Consider the following 17,655-nt stretch of genomic DNA (forward strand, 5'->3'; position numbering starts at 1 on the left):
GGGGATGTGGACGGAGCTTGACCATCCTTGTGGGCCCACAGAGATCCTGGACAGATCCCAGGTTAGGAGAAGGGGACTGGAGGTGCCATATTTAAATATTTAGGCATGTGGTATGTGGGCCTCCATTTGTACTCTTGTCCCAGGCCCTGCAAATGTTAGTGTTTTTCCAGGAGCAAAAGCAATCATCTCAGTTTGGGGGAAAGGGACTCTGGTTATTAGAAGTTTTCTTGCCTTGCGGTCGTAGTTGACTCGTCTGGGGGGGGGGGGGTGGCGGCCGGTTGCTAAATCCTAGGCTCTCAGGATTGCTTGGAGGGTACCGGCGGCAGGGGCTCTTTCCCGGAGGCGAGGGCGAGGCAGGGGACTTGGCCAGGTCCCCGGCGGAGGCGTGCAAAGTATGGAGGGCGGCGAGAAAGGAACAGGCGGGACACGGTTCTTTTAGGGTGAAGAAACCAAGAGAGTTTATTAGGGGAGAGTACAAGCTTATATCGGGCGTTTAGAGGGCGGGGTAGCTGTAGAGGTTAAAGGCTTGGATTGGTTCTGAGAGGGCGCGGAGGTTGATTGAAAAGGGGCGAGAGTTGCTCCGGTAACGGTATCTGGCAACAATGTATGCGCACTGGTGGTGATGGGAGTTGCACTGGCAACGGGGAGTGTCCGGGCAAGATAAGGGGGTGGGGAAAAGGCGGTTCCCTCCGGCAAGCCTCCCCTAACAGTGTTATTTTGGGTGAGGAAATGGGGCCTGCCTCCGGCCTCACTTTCCCAGGCCCGGGGGGCTGCGGAGGGCGCTGTCGCCCGTGCCCACCACCCTCCCCAGGGGCTGATCAGGTCCCCCAGCCCAGGCCCGCCAAGTTGAAGCACGTAATCAATGTCCCGCATTTCCCCCTTCTTTTCTAATTAAAGGAAGAAGCTTACCGGAGAGGCCCGCTAAGGGATGAGGGAAGGGGGAGGCCGGGGAGGGGAAAAAGGGGTTGACGGTGGCTCAGCGAGGCTGGAGCTTGGTGTTGGTGTGGCGCCCGGGCGCTCGACAGGGGCCTTGCTGCTTGCGGGATGGACGAGGGTGGGGGGTTTAAAGTTGGAGGTTCAGAGAAGCTGGAGCTCGAGGTTGGTGCGATGTTCAGGCGATCGAGAAGGGCCTCGCGGTCGGCGGGTTGACCGGTGGCGGTGAGGTCGCGGAGGGTTGGTTGTCATCTCGGAGTAGGGAGCGTCAGAGGTGGCGAGTCGCTGGTACTGGACTTGCACGAACGAGGAGAAAATAGCATCCGTTTGTTTCCTTACAAGCTGGACAATTTTGCGGATAATGCAGGGTCCTAAGGTGAGAGCTTTCGAGCGCAGGTTTCTTCGACTCTGGAGACAAAGGTGGCGAAAGGCTTACTCGGCTCCTGGAAGAGCTTGGTGAATTTATTAGGCCGACAGGCAGAGCAGTTGGCAAACGCTCGCAAGGCGATTCCCCGAAGGATAGGCCAAAAGGTGGCAGGTGCATTAATATAGGCAGATGCATTTATAAACGCTCCCGTGCCTAGATAGGCTTCGGGGTGATGATAGACTCCAGTGGCTGCGTCTTGCTCTCTTTGCCTAGCTGCTTCTGCCTGGAAGTGAGCACGCCAATCAACAAACTGGCCGGGGTTAAGGATGGTATGGGCAAGCGAGGCCCAGTCTTGGGGGAGGTAAAAGTCCATGGCGAGATCCTGCAGTATTTGGGAAGCGTATGGGCTACTTAACCCGTCTTCCTTGACGGCCCTGCGAAGCTGCTTGATAGTATCAGAGTCAATGGGATACCAGTCATACGGTTTCTGTGGTGTGGGGGTAAGGTTAAGAGGAAAGCAGCGAAAAGCACGAGAGAAAGGAGGACGCGCTTGCAGAGGGCTTGGCGCGGGAGTGGGGGTAGGGGGAGCGTTGCCCCAAGGGTTGCCTTGAGGTGTAGAAGGCAGCCAGGGGTTGTTAGTCGGCAGGGTGGGAGGAGCGGCGGCAGCTGCCGGTAGCGGCTCCGAGGGGGAGCTTTACGGAGGGGGAGGCGGAAGTGGGAGGCCCCAAGCGTCGCAAGATGGCGGCGCGGTGGGAGTGGCTAAGGCATAAGATGGTGGACTAGCTCCGCCCTGTGAAAGGGCGGGGTAAAGCGCTTGCGGTTTCCGGCCCAGCTTAGGGCTGACGTCATCGCCGGAGCACTTCCTCCCCTCGATGGAAGAAGAAGGAGGAGGAGGAAGTTCGCCATCTTGGCGAGGCTCAGTGTTATTTTGTTTTTTGGGAGTCACTTCGAGCGCGTTGTTAATCTGCTCGACTAAGGACTCTGTGTCCGAATCGTGGTCTACATTAGTATCGCTGTCTGAATCTGTTGACTGGGTTGATAGGGCCTCCTTGGATTTAATGGGGCCTCGATCAGGGGGGAGGGAGCCTTGAAGGCAGGAGCGGACGGTTATTAAGGTGGGGAGCAAGCCGGGAGGGAAGCACTTGCTCTCATGTTCCATGGCGTTGGTGACCCGATCAATAAGGCGATCATAAGTAACAGGGTCCCAAAGATGGCAAGTGGTGAGCCATGGGTTAAAGGGCAGCAGGAGGTCCCAGTATACTTGCAGCTGCCGGACAGATACCTTACAGCGATGTGTGTCTAGGAGACCAGCCAGAGCACGAACTTGGGGTGCTTGGCGTGCAGATAGACGATTACCCATAGCAGAGTGAGAAAAGAAAAAGGGGGGTTGATTATTGAGTAAATAAAATGAGGTAAACCGTGGTCGCGAGGCCGAAGGAGACGGCGAGAATAGAAGGCAGGAGCCTCTAGTAGCGAGAGCAGTTTGGGGGGGGGCGGTCGCAAAGAGGCACACTGCGCGAAACAAAGAAACAAAGACACAAAGGACCACAGCAAAGTAATGGAGGGGAAGAGGGAAAGCTACTGGAGGAAGAGTGTTAGGAGGAACGGGGGGACATAGGAAGAGAAGACGAAAGGTAGTCGGGGGTAAGAGTTAGGTTAACGCGGGAAAGGAAGAGCGGCCTGGGCGCGGAGCGGCGTGGGAGAGGCGGCTCCGGACGTGGAGCGGCGAGGGAGAGGCAGCTCCGCGGGGCGGCGAGGGAGAGGCGGCCCTTACTTTGCAGGCGAGGAGAAGGGGAGCTGGAGAGGCGTCCGGGCGAGCGGGTGGTTTTACTGGACTGCTGCGTGGAGAGGACTTTTAATTCCAGGGGCCCCACGTTGGGCGCCAGTTGCGGTCGTAGTTGACTCGTCTGGGGGGGGGGTGGCGGCCGGTTGCTAAATCCTAGGCTCTCAGGATTGCTTGGAGGGTACTGGCGGCGGGGGCTCTTTCCCGGAGGCGAGGGCGAGGCGGGGGACTTGGCCAGGTCCCCGGCGGAGGCGTGCAAAGTATGGAGGGCGGCGAGAAAGGAACAGGCGGGACACGGTTCTTTTAGGGTGAAGAAACCAAGAGAGTTTATTAGGGGAGAGTACAAGCTTATATCGGGCGTTTAGAGGGCGGGGTAGCTGTAGAGGTTAAAGGCTTGGATTGGTTCTGAGAGGGCGCGGAGGTTGATTGAAAAGGGGCGAGAGTTGCTCCGGTAACGGTGTCTGGCAACAATGTATGCGCACTGGTGGTGATGGGAGTTGCACTGGCAACGGGGAGTGTCCGGGCAAGATAAGGGGGTGGGGAAAAGGCGGTTCCCTCCGGCAAGCCTCCCCTAACAGTGTTATTTTGGGTGAGGAAATGGGGCCTGCCTCCGGCCTCACTTTCCCAGGCCCGGGGGGCTGCGGAGGGCGCTGTCGCCCGTGCCCACCACCCTCCCCAGGGGCTGATCAGGTCCCCCAGCCCAGGCCCGCCAAGTTGAAGCACGTAATCAGTGTCCCGCATTGCCTTGGGTATTTATTCAATGTCATGAACTTAATCTATCAACTTCTCAAAATCTTTTCAATTTAGGGCTTTTAATTTATCCTATTTCTCTTATTCTTAAACTATTTTCATTTTGGCTGCTATTATATGATTGTGATAACATTCCATGTACACCGACCTTCTCCCAGAGTCCAGACCCTTTGCTCGGGCACAAAGTCTATTAGGGGAGTGGGAGAGTGTGTATGAAGAAGCCGTGTCTTGAGCCAGGCCTTAAAGAATGTGCTAGTCACAGGAGAGGATCCGGGGCACTCTGGCCAAGCGCCTTACATTTAAATATCTGTCAACAACAGATATTTATCTGTCAATAACAGATATTTTCAATGCTTAAAACCGGGAGGATAGACGTACTTTGCTCTTATCGTGAGGTAAGACTAGAAGCAAGCTCCAAGTAAGCTCTTATCCCTAGTTTCTTTTGCTCTGTCTTCAGCATTCTGGATTTTCCTCTACCTTAACAAATACTTTTCTCTTGATCTTGCTGACTTCCTAGCTACTGTCTTATTGCTTTATTTCTACTCCCTGTCAAGTATGTCACAGCAGCAGGCTGTGGCTGGTCTTTTCCCTCAATAGTGACCCCTCCTTGAGGCCAGTCACCTGGTTTCCATCCCACCCTGCCACCAGCATTACTTTCTAAAAGGGCAACTCACCCTTTCTCCTTCCTTGACCTCCCAAATTTGAAAATGTTAAGCAACTTATTTTAGAAACTTTCTCCTTTCTTGGCCTTTAGGATGTTTGGTGTTACTTCAAGGTTTGAGTTTTCAAAACCAGACTTGTAAAAGCTAATTATTTCCTTCTAGGCATCAAATTTGCAATTAGAATAAGTGCTACCAAATAAACCTCTATAACTACCAGGATTTGCCTAGACAGCTTCTGCTGACAGCATTTAGTCATTATGCTTCTTCTACTTTTATGATGTTATTATATTTATATTAAAGATGCATAATCTGTAAACTTATAAAGTGCCCTTTCCAACTGAATATTTTTTGTTTTGTTTTGTTTTTTTATTTTAAGACAGTTTTATTGAGATATATTCATATACCATACAATCATCCATGGTGTACAATTAACTGTTCATAGTACCATCATATAGTTGCGCATTCATCACACCAATCTATTTTTGAGCATTTTCCTTACACCAGAAAGAATAAAAATAAAAGTAAAAAATAACATTCAAATTATTCCCCCCATCCCACCCTATTTTTCATTTAGTTTTTGTCCCCATTTTTCTACTCATTCCTCTGAACACTGGAGAAAGGGAGTGTGATCCACAAAGCTTTCATAATCACACTATAATCATATAGACTACATAGTTATACAATCGTCTTCAAGAATCAAGGCTACTGGGTTGCAATTTGATAGTTTCAGGTATTTACTTCTAGCTATTCCAATACACTAAAACCTAAAAAGGGATATCTATATAGTACATAAGAATGCCCACCAGAGTGACCTCTCGACTCCATTTGAAATCTCTCAGCCACTGAAACTGTATTTTGCTTCATTTCACTTCCCCCTTTTGTCAAGAAGATGTTCTCAATCTCACAATGCCAAGTCCAGGTTCATCCCTGGGTGTCATATCCTGCATTGCCAGGGAGATTTACACCCCTGGGAGTCATGTCCCATATAGGGGGGCAGACAGTGAGATCACCTGCCAAATTGGCTTAGCTAGAGAGAGAGAAGGCCACATCCGAGCAACAAAGAGGGACTCAGGGGGAGACTTAGGCACAATTATAAGTAGGCTTAGCCTCTCCTTTGCAGTAACAAGTACATTAGTGGGCTTAAGGTTCTAACCTCAAGCCCCAAGATAGAAGTTTCAGTATACCAAACCGTCAGTCCACAATGTTTGTGAGAACATCAGCAACAACCCAGGTGGGGAAGTCCAACATTTCTGCATTTTTCCCCAGCTCTTCAGGGGGGCCCTGCATATATATTTCTATTCTCTGTCCAGATTACTTTGGGATGTGTCACTGTTTCGCACTAACCAGTACAAACCTATCAGATCTCACTTCCTATTCAAAGTTCCATGTAATTATGGTGTTTGAATAAACTGACTGTACAAGTTAAATTATTTAGTGTACTACAGAAAATATACATCCTGCACCAAATAAACATCTCTTCCCTTGGTCTCACACAAAAGTCTAACTGAATTTTAATGTTATCAATCCCAATTTATTCAAGTTTTTGTTTTAGGGTGACCAACTGTCTTAGTTTGCACAAGACTGAGGGGTTTCCCAGGATATGGGACCTTCAAGTCTTAAAACCAAGGCAGTCCTGGGAAAGGGGACATTTGGTTACCCTGCTTGTTCTTTAAAAAGAGCCCTTTAACATGTTCTCCTTTTTATCCTGTCAGGAGTTCAAAAGACACTGCTTCCCAGAATTGTAGCACTTTTACTTGATCCAGCTGCTTTAGAGTTTTAAAAGAGTTCTGATTTTGAATACATTGACTGAGCTGCTTACTAACTTATCATAGAGTGAGTACATTAGTGGGGTTGAGGTTCTAACTAACTTCAGAGTATGGAAACTACCTGTCTGGCCCTTCTGAAAAGAACCTGGCAATCCTTTAACCCCTCAGTACAAATGAGACCCAAAGCTGGGTTTCAGCTTCGTTCTCTCCTTGAAGTCTGGATATACTCAGTATACGTTGCCTTCATCATGAAAAAGAGAAAGGGGCTTCCCGCCCCTTTGTATTTTGGATCCAGCCAATATTTTGTTTTAAATAAGCAAGAAAGTCCTCCCTCCTACCTTGCTGAAGGTAACTAAAAGGAACCACACCCATCTTGGGTTTGTTTTGTAGGAGAAAGAAGTGCAAGACATCAGAGAAAACCAGAGAAAGAGAGAAAGGAAGTACCATCCCTCTGAAAGGTTTTAGGCTCATTCCAAAGAAGAGGATTGAAAATAAAGCCTTGAAATTGTCAAAGAAGACTTTAGCCAAAGGTCATGTAGTCTAAACTCTTGATACTGTGGATGATTAACCGAGGCATCTAGAAAAACTGCCAATAAGAATCACTAACATGTATTAAAGACTTTCTATGCACCCAGTCACTGTGGCAGGTGCTTCACATGCAGTATTTCATGTAATCTTTGCAACAGCCCTGAACGACAGGTTCCATTACTATCCTCATTTTACAGGTGGAGAAGAAAATAAGGTGGAGCTATGGAGTAGCAGAATCTAGACTCAAGGCGATCAGAGTCCAAAACTCATGTTCTTAATCATTGTGCTATTTCTTGGGGGTTGGAGAAGGTGGAAGGGAACGGTTTTCTGTTTCTCTGTATATTGTGCACTTCAAGCTGTAGAGAAGTGTTCTCGGTTGGAGAGCGTGGGCTGACAGCTGGTCTTCAATAGGAATTGAACTTTGCTCCTAAAATATTGAAGAATGTCGTATGAGGAAACCAAAAGATTTAAACAAACAGTATTCACAAATGGCAAGAATCAGATTTAACATCTGTTATTCAGTGTTACTCCAGGAAGCCACCAGAATTTTTATACCACTTGTAGAGTAATTAGGTTTGTTCGATTTGCTTGTTTGTTTGTTTTAGAGGGATTGGGGTTAAAATCAGTGCCCATAAAATTGATACTTTAATTAGAGGGCATTTCAGACTCTATGTTTTGAGAAGGGTATTAAAAAAAAAAAAAAAAGATGGAAGACTAAATTATCAGCTGTAATTAGATCAAAAGAACCTGATATGGTTTGTTCTGTTAAAAAAATTTTAAACATACTTAAACCCTCTTTTCCAAAATTTAATAAATCTGCTTTGGACCCTGTAGTCTCATTTGAGTACAAGCCACTCATATCAGCCTTCGCTAAGACGCCTGAGAGTCAACACTTCCACCACAAAGAAGCCGCATAAAAAATCCATTCAAGACACTGACTCCCACGGAGAGCAAAGGCAAAATTGTACCAATATGTCTGCTGTTTTTTCTTTCCCCTGCTGTACCGAAAACAAATTTATCTTGGAATGGGCAGCATTACATTTAACATTGGATCTCTTTATGTTTTCAGGTCAAGTGGTAACACATATGCTCCCTACCAAAGAAAATAAACCGCAATGTATTTTTTGCATCTGTTGGAAGTACTTTCAGCTGAAGATAGTCTGCCAGATCCAGGCTATTCCACTGAACACCAAAGAATCTGTCGCAGTATCACCTAGAATTCCAGAACTGTCCCTGGTGATCTGTAAGTAGCAGCCCTTCCCGTCATCCTCACTACCAATCCAGGGGCAAACATCCTCTTTCTGAAAAAAAAAAGAAGGAAAATCATTCCAGTGAAAGCTACATGGAAAACATCTGTGAAGTAGTTATGACAAATGAAGCTAACTATAGCACACTTGGCACTTTGAGATAAAGCATGTCCACAGGGAGGGTATAGAGAGGATGGGGAGCAGAGAAATGCCCTCCCCTCTTTTATGCCCGATGCAGAAAGTAAGCCACAATTAGGGAGCCACTAGCCTATTCAGTGCCTTTGCAAAAGATAGAACAATGCACCACTCTCAGCAGACAAAGCCATACTCCATGGCAGGTGGATTTCAGCTTCCACTCACTCCCTCAATAGGCAGTTTGTGCAGTGCACAAACTGTACAACCATATGTGGCAGCCCTGGTGGTGGAGTTTTAGTTACTAGTCTGAAATTTAGTGTTTTCTCATGAGATTTAGTGACAGTGAGATGAATGAAACATTTTTTAAATGTTTCCTACTTTTTAAATCAAATTCACTTAACTGGTAGCTTTTAAATAAATGGCAAAAAGGGATATTGGGTTCCTTTATGAACATTGTATTTATTGTGATTGCTATTATTATTATAAAGCCATGTATTTATTAAAAGGCAGGGAAGCAAAAGTTTCCAGTTATATCCTTCCTGATACCCATTACTTGTAGCAAAAAATTTCTATTTACATTTTTGTGAAACAGAATAATAAAACCTGATTCCCTACCTACTCTTGACTTTGTCCTGTTAAATGGTGAGATTCCTTGAAATAATACCATGTAAATATAAAGACTATAGTGTAGTGCCACATATGCATCCCAGTATGTCATAACTGCACTATTAATCCAACGAACATTTACGTAAGACACTCTATAGGGAAAACTTGAGATAACCTATAAGATGACTTGAGCAAGCTTCTATCTCTGTTCTCTTCATCAAGGTGTAAAAATAAGGCATTTGTCTATTGTTAATTAAGTCTAGTTAATCTTCAAAAGCTTTGGTCCTCTGATAGGTTAAAAAGATGCTATTTCAAAAATCCCAGAGCAGATTTAATGGAAGTCTAGACAAAGGAGCTAGAAGACTCCTCAGTTTTGTTCTTTTAACAAAACTCTTGATAAAGTTATGAAAGAACAGTTTGAGGAAACCCTTCTCTTTCTCCATAAGATAATACTGTTCTGTTGTCTTAGTGGTTCCTGAATACAATTATATTAACATTTAATTTATATTTTCAAAACCATACTTAGAGTATTAAGTTTATATCTTAAGGACTTGGGTTTTGTTCTAGCATGGAGTATTATGTTTTGTTTGTTTGGGTTTTTAGTTTTTAACAACTTTAACATAATGTACAATGGAAAATATGCCACAGGATTAACTAGAAAAATTACAGGTGCCTTATTCCAGCAGTTTAGGTTTGATATTACATTTGACATAATTATATAGACCTACTGCTTATTATGTCACCAGCTGTGTCTCTGCAGAAAAACTGAATTTAACTGGAACCAAACTTTCAGGTTTCCTCTTAAATTTTACTATTCAGCTTCTTACAGATGATATTCTTTTTTTTTTTTCACATTTTAATTCATTTTTATTGAAATATATTCACACAACAAATAATACCTCCAGAGTATGCTATCAGTGGTTCATAGTATTATCATATAGTTGTGCATTCATCACCACAATCAATTTTAGAACATTTTCATTGCTCCAAGAAAAAAATAAAAATAAAAATAAAAAAGAACACCCCAAACACCCATACCCCTTACTCTCCATTATTTATTTATTTTTTGTCTTCATTTTATTATTCATCTGCCCATATAGTGGATAAAGGGAGTGTCAGTCACAAGGTTTTCACAATCACATGGTCACATGATAAAAGCTGTATAGTTATACAGTCATCATCAGGAATCCAGTACATTGGATTACAGTTCAATAGTTTCAGGTTATTTCCTTCTAGCTATTCTAATATACTAGAAATTAAAAAAGTAATATCTATATAATGCATAAGAATAACCTCTAGAATGACCTCTTGACTCTATTTGGAAACTCTTAGCCACTGAAACTTTATTTTGTTTCATTTCTTTTCCCCCTTTTGGTCAAGGAAACATTCTCAATCCCATGATGCCATGGCCAGGCTCATCCCTGGAAGTCATGTCCCACATAGCAGGGAGGGTAGTGAGTTTATTTGCAGAATTGGCTGAAAGAGAGGCCACATCTGAGCAACAAAAGAGGTTATAAGTAGGCTTAGCTTCTCCTTTGCAGGGATAAGTTTCATAAGGGCAGGTCCCAGGATCAAGGGCTTAACTTATTAAATTGAGAGTCCCTAATGCTTGTGAGAATATCAGGAATTCCCGAGGTGGGGAAGTTTAATATTTCCACATTTTCCCCCAGTCCCTCAAGAGGACTTTGCAAATACTTTATTTTCTGCCACAAATACTATAGGATGCACATTAATTTTTAAATTTTTAAAATTATTGTTATTTCACATACTATTAGAACAAAACAGTTCTTACTTGGTTTACAGATGATATTCTTAAAATGGATAGTTTTAGTTTATTTTTTCAATCTTTTTGTACTTAACGTTAAATCTGTGACAGAAGATTATGGAACATGCTTTTAAAAACACAGTTGAAATGCAGTATCTGGGAATGTTTCAACTATCCCTTTAAATAACCCCCCCTTCCATCCCAGTAGTGGGCTCCAGGCAGCCGTTTGTCCAGTGTGAACCTGCACCCTGTCCTCAATTCATTGCATCACAGGTGAGCACCTGATGGAAACTGGGACAAACTTCTTACGCTAAAAATTTTAACTTGGGATTCAGAGAAGGAAATTCAATATTTCTGTGGATCTAAATGTTAAACTGGGAAACATAAGCAGCCATCTCCAGACTATCAGAGACTTAAATGCCAAGGAAAGTCCACCCAGGAAGAAAAAAACTGAAAACCAGTCCACTGAGAAAGAAAAATGGCAGACCTGAACTGACTAGCAGACATGGGATATAGAGGGGGCCCATTTCTTGAGTTCCCAACAACATTTTAGTTTCTTGACTGATATTCTTCAGCTCTAGGTACACTCCCTCCCTTTTGTCCAGTAAGACACCCTTGGAGACATCATAAATCCTCTGCTTTTGCTAGCATTGAATTGGTTTCTCTTCTTTGAAATCAAATTTTCATAGGGAAGCGAATTTTCCAGTTATAGACCAACAAAGAAAATAGTTGTGTTAAAGCAAACAGGGTAAGAAGTAGGTAGTCATTGAACCATGCACCTGCCAAAGGAGAATTGTTAGGTCTTACAGCCTTTCAGTAAAGCGCAATGATGGAAAGAAGGAGAGAGCCTCAGGGCAAGGTTGCCTAGCTAAGGCAGATAGAGGAAAGGGACTAAAAGTATAATTAAGCCCTTTCTGACAGTAACCAGCCCTCCATGACTGCCCCAAGTTAGTTAATCAGGTGCCTTGCCTAACTGCAGCAGCCAGATTGTGTGTTGTAACCCATTTTTGAAACTAACATCTGTGTGTTGATTGGGAAAATGTATAATCTTAGCAAATGGAAAGGGGATATCTGGGAGAAACCAGAGTAGCTGAAGAACTTCAACTCTAAAACTGCATCTTTAACTTCCAGAACCCTCTGTCCACCAGATCAGATAAACTTAAGGCCTGCCCTAATTGTGAAGCTGTTCAGCTTGTATCACCCTGAGGGCTCAGGTCACATTTCATGATATGTTAAAGGAAAAAAGAAAACCCCACCATCCCAAGCTGAGGAAAATGACAAACATGGAAAATATTTTCAATACCCATAACATGGGTATTATATTCAAAATATATCAAGAAATTCCTACAAATCGATTTGCAAAAGATGACTCTCTTACTAGAAAAAGAAATACATTAGAAGAAATACAAATAGCTTATAAATATATGAAGAAACATTCAACCTCTAAGAATATTCAAAGTAATGCAAACTAAAATAGGATATCATATTTAGCCTATCAAATATTTTCAATCATCCAATATTAACAAAAGAATAGGGAAAAGGGGCACTTGCAGGTACTGCAGCAAGGAGTGTAAACTGGTACAATTTTACATAGGAAATTTAATAATATGTAGCAGAAACCTAAAAATATTCTGCTTCTGGGAATTGTTCTAAAGAAATAGAGATGCACCCAAAGATCCACATACAAGGATATTCAATGGGGGAAATTGAAAACACCCTGGATTTCCAACACTATAGAGTCATGGTTAAATAAATGTTAGCATGGGTATATGATAGAATCTAAGTAAACATTAGAAATTATTTTCAAAAAAAGTTTGATAACTTAAAAATACTTATACTGCAATATTATTGAAAATATCAATATACAGCTCTTCAAATAAAACATGACACTACTTTGATGTAAATGGATATGTACAAATATACTGTGTATGTATATATATGTGTGTGTATGTATGTATGTGTGTGTGCCTAAATGTACACTCACAGAAAAAAGACTGAAAATACATGCATCAAATTGTTAGAACTTGTTATCTCTGCTTGCCGGAATTATAGGAAATTTTATTGTCTTTCTTTTATATTTTCCAGATTTTCTATAATAACTATTATCTTTATCACCAGAATAAGTTAAATTTGCAAAAGACATTCATTCAGAAAAGTACATATATTTTTTTCAAGCAATCACAAAAAGTACGTGTTATATTTAATGCAATATTGCTATATTTTGATTTGTGATTTGCTTGAGAGCAAATATGTTCACAAGGAAATCGCCCTCTTTCCTGGAATATCAGTCTGTGCTTCCTTGTTGGCTTTAACCCAACCCTTATCCAGAATATGCAGTTTCTCCAAGTTAATTTCATGAGACTCATACATTGGGGGATTTTAAAATACATTTCAACAATGTCGGGAATCTGGTTGTTTACTGTTGCACTGTAAAACATTTCCAGAACACTCACTTCTAACTGCAAAAAATACTCAAAGCAAATGAAGTTTGGAAAATTCCACCATCATCCTGCTGAAGGGAGTTTGCTGCCAAACTTCCACCTCCCCCACCCCCCACAGCCTTTTTTTAAACACTAGATTTCCCAAGCTCCTTCCCCTTGGTCTGCAGAGCTGGACATTGGAGAAGAAGTAAGCACAGTCATACAGAAGTACAGGTCAATGGCACGTAAGGCCACCAGGAGCCCCAAAGGAGAATTCAGCATGAGAGAAGGAGAGTTTGGGCTGGGGACCTGTGTCACACTCTCCAGTTTGCCTTTACCCGGCATTGAAATGGAGGCAAAGCTTAATGTCTTCTCCAAGTTAATAGAAATATGCTACCAGAAGCCTCCAAATGTGGCACTTTGAGGCACTATGAGAGGCTGCTTGGGAAGACACATGTAGGCCAATGGAGCTTCTCATATAAATCACCTAAGTGAGGTGAACTCTGTTTAAAAGTTTCATATCAAAATGAGAGAAGAAATAATATTGCAGCTAGTGGATTCTCACTACCCTACCTCACTCTGCAGCCATGAGCAAGTCACAGAGCCCCCATTAATCTCAATTCCAACTATAAAATGAAGGTATTGAATTATGTCAGAGATTCTAACCTGGAGCCTGACAATGGGCGTCAAGAGATCCAGGAACACCTAAAATTATCAGCAAAAGTGTATATATTTTTCTAGGGAAGAGATGCATAGTTTTCATCAGAGTTTCAGTCCCTAAAACCAAAAGAGATTGTGGCCTAATGAATTAAATAATTTTTAAGATTCTGTTTAATATTAATACTTTGATTCTCCATTTACTCATGTTTGGATAGCAGTTTTATTGCCTTGGAAAGTCTGATTTTATACCATATAAGGTTTACTTAGACTGCAAATTAGTGAGGCCAGACACCAATGTGAAATGAAAATTATTAGTCCTCTCTCATAAGGGATTCTGCTACAGGAGAGGTTTTATAGTATGCACATAAAAGAGCTACACACATAGAGACGAATGTGCCCGAAAGCGGAGGGGGTGAACCGGTGGGGCCCCCGTGCTTCTCCCGGTGCCGGCCTGGGGACCAACTGGTGACAGTGGCGGGGAAGTGGGGACGCTAGGCAACCAAGAGGAGTGCCGAAGGGAGCCAGGAAAAGGGGGAGAGTCCTGGTCCCCAGGAGGGCGAGAGGAGACGGGAGCACGAGGGCAAGGCTCCCGCAGTAGGAAAATGAGGAGAGTGAGTTTTACTTTCGGCCCCCAAGAAGCGGGGAGCAGAGCCGCGGGAGGACTGGCTGCCAGGGCTTTTTCGGGAGCCGAGGAGGTTAAAGAACTGAAGGCCGGACGGGCCCAGATTGGGGCGGGAAGCGACTCCTGGGGTCGCTGGGAAGCGCCGAGACGCGCTGAACACAGAACAGAGAAACTGCGAAAACTTTCCACACTTGGATGCTGTCCCGACCTGTCGCAAGCCCCTGACACTAGCGCTCGCCCCTCGGCAATCGCCGTCAGTGAAGTTTGCTGAGAGCCCCAGAAGGCCTTCTTCAAGACCTTATCTTGGTCTAATAAATGGTTTTTTCAAGGAAGAGAATGTAATAAAGCCCGAGATGACGCTTAAAGAGAAGACACTGGTGGCAGTGAAGGAGTTGAAGGAGCAAATGATACAGACTCAAATCCAGCAGGAACAGCTCCTGGAGGATAACATGCATCTACGCACTGAAAAGACAGTTGTCCAGGCTGAAAACAAATTCTTTCTGGAATACCTGGCCAACAAAACTGAAGAATTTAAAAGGCAACCTGAGAAGCTGTGGAACAACTTTTTACAAAAAAGCGGGGAGATTGAACAACGTAGGCAAGAATCAGCGTCCAAATATGCAAAACGAATTTCAGTGCTTAAAGCCGAGCTCTTGCAGAAGGAAAAGATCCAATTCAATCTGAAGCAGCAGTTGAAGGCAATGAGGAACATTTCGATAACAAAGGAAAAACAGCAGGCGGAAGTGCAGACATTGCAGAACGCAAAAAAGAAAGCCCAAACTGAGGCAGCAGCAAAGATAGAGGAAACAAAGACCCAGTTGCTCCAAGAAAAAGCATTACTGGACAAACAATTGAGTGAGCCAGACATGAGGGAGTTGGGAAAGAAAAATAAAAGGGAGATTAAGAGGAAAAGTCAGGCCTTGGAATGGACAACAAAGCAGTATACTCTTGAGTTCTACCGTGGCATTAACAGAGAGAATGACCAGTTACAGAAGGAAAGACTGCAGCTCCTTCATCAATGTCAGGAATTGGAGGCTTCTCAAAGCCAGTTAAAAAATAGGAAGCAGCAGCTGCAGCAGGAACAGTGGTATCTGGAGGGTTTAATCCGGGGGAGGCAACGAATGCATAGAAGGCATAATTGGTGCCTAAATGGACAGGGTACTGCAAAGATTAACCCAAAATAATTCCTAAACTAACACTGATTAAATAAGCGCTGGAGCAAGTTCTTAGGTGTTAAACTAACCAGGCTGGGAAGGTTTTTGGATTTCATTCCTATGGTTAACATATCTATCCCTCGTGGTGTGTAGGTGTGAAGGATTGGGTGCTTATTTTTAGCAGTACTTCTTGATGTTTGTGTGACCAGTGTCCCTTAACTCCCTCTTCCTTTAATTAGCTCTTGCTAATGATGTTCCACAAACCTCCAGTTAACCTAATACCTGATCCTAACCTGATACCAGCCACTTGCTAAATACCCATACTTCAAACTAACTCAAGAAAGCCAACTTGAAGAGGCTAAGAGGAAAACAGATGTGTGATTCATTTCATTTAGCTAAGTTAAATTTCTTTCTTGAGCCTTAGCTGTAAGGATAGCATTTCTAATGGACTTTGAATAGTGCTTTCTGCTTTGCAAATAACCCAGTATCGATGTATTCTCATTCCTGTTGGCCAACTCACCAAAGACAAAGGTGTGCTTAAGCTCTTTTTTAAAGTTGGTGCCAGTGACCAGCTAGATCCTTCTAGTTTTCTCATGAAGTGAAAAGTACTCTGATAATAGCAATCCAATAAGTGCTGGGCAGAATGACCTTGGACATTTTACCTTTGCATAAATTGAAAAGTTGAAGGGGACACATACTAGGTCAACTATTTCTTTTGAAAACATTTTGTGAAGAAACACCTGGAGCATCAGTGGGTTACTGAATGCCTCTGCTTGTTTCAGGAAAATGTATCAAAAGAAAGTTAAGTATTTGGACAACTTTTTTAGGAGCCTTGTGCCATCCACTGTCACCCTATTTTCTTAACAGCATTCTAAATTTCAGGATAAGTAAAATTATTTAATGTTAATGATAGCAAATACTTAGTTTTACGTCATTTATTACATTTTCTTACATGTGCACTTTATAATACATGAAAATACCTTTTGTAATCAATGTGTGCATATAGGTATGCCCATTGTGTAGAACTGGAAATAGTATTTTAAATTAGTTTAAGCTTTCAGGGTGGCTGTATTTTTTTAGCATTTATGACATTGATGGTTAACCAATGATTTACTTGAATGTTGAATCCTAGTTCAGGAATATAACCCATTTTAACATGACTCCTCTATGAGAAAATATAATCAACTTTGTTTTCCACAAATTGTAAGTCATGAAAAAATTCAAAAAGTTTTTCCCAAATTTTCAGTCTTTAATGTGTAAGATGAAGTCACTAAAAAAATTGGATTAAGGAAAAGGGCCTTCCCTCAATGTGCCGCTAGCTTAACAATTTTTCTTGCTAAATATGTACTTTTTTAATGCTATTAAAGTGTTATTAAACAATAAAAACCTACTTAGGATTGTAATTTATCCATTGATTTTTTACATTACTATTCCAATGTATTTTCTACTTCATCACACTTCTGTTACCACCTCTGCATATCTTGTAATAGTACACAAATAATAAAACTGCAGGACTTTAGAGCACATGCAGGTACCTTGACATAATTACCTCAATTCCTGAGCTGAAAATAAAGACTGAACTTAAACTGAAAAAAAAAAAAAAAAAAAAAAAAAAAAAAGAGCTACACAATGCATAAAGCTTATTTAATTAAAATAACTAAACATCTAGTTTATTTCATGTCAAAGATGGACATCTGACCATTGTATGAAATTTGACACAATTTATTAGTTTGGTTGAACTAATTAAATATTTTTTAAATTAATATATCTTAAGGATGATTAGACATATACAGCATAATCACTCTATGATTCTGATACTGACCTTAATATAATGTTTTTAAAGAGTAGATTGGAAAGAAGTGGGGAAAACCATAGAACTGTAATTCCAAGTTTCCTCACCTCATCAATGTATAAATATCTTAACTATAATGAACTCAAAATGTTCAGATGTTCCTTTCCTGCTTGACATCAGTAGTGCAAAATATCCATTTATATCAGTCTCTCTAACATTTGCCTATCCTTTCAAGAGACATATTGGAAGTTACTTGATGATGTGGGCATGCAGCATTTAAGAAGCTTTAGAAGCTGACTACAGATATATTGGGAAATTCTATCTGGGAATGAATTTACTGAATCACCTGTCAGATCAAAGCCCTCTTTCTTGAGAAGCCTCTCTGAGCACGTGGTGCAAACCTCTCCTGTACTGGGAGCTCTGCAGTGATGTCTTACTATGTGACACCAAATCCACAAGACAAAG

At 42.4% G+C, this 17,655-nt stretch overlaps 1 protein-coding gene across 1 annotated transcript; it reads left to right on the forward strand.

Moving 5' to 3' along the window:
- The first annotated feature begins 14,043 nt into the window (after positions 1 to 14,043).
- On the forward strand, positions 14,044 to 16,982 carry LOC119528973 (coiled-coil domain-containing protein 121-like). Its single transcript, XM_037829127.1, is given in 2 exon segments — positions 14,044 to 14,505; positions 14,507 to 16,982. Coding segments are annotated over 2 exon segments (1,203 nt in total). The 5' UTR covers positions 14,044 to 14,224; the 3' UTR covers positions 15,429 to 16,982.
- Positions 16,983 to 17,655: the final 673 nt, after the last annotated feature.

Source organism: Choloepus didactylus, chromosome 3 (assembly GCF_015220235.1).
Source record: "Choloepus didactylus isolate mChoDid1 chromosome 3, mChoDid1.pri, whole genome shotgun sequence".
NCBI classification, from domain to species: domain Eukaryota; kingdom Metazoa; phylum Chordata; class Mammalia; order Pilosa; family Megalonychidae; genus Choloepus; species Choloepus didactylus.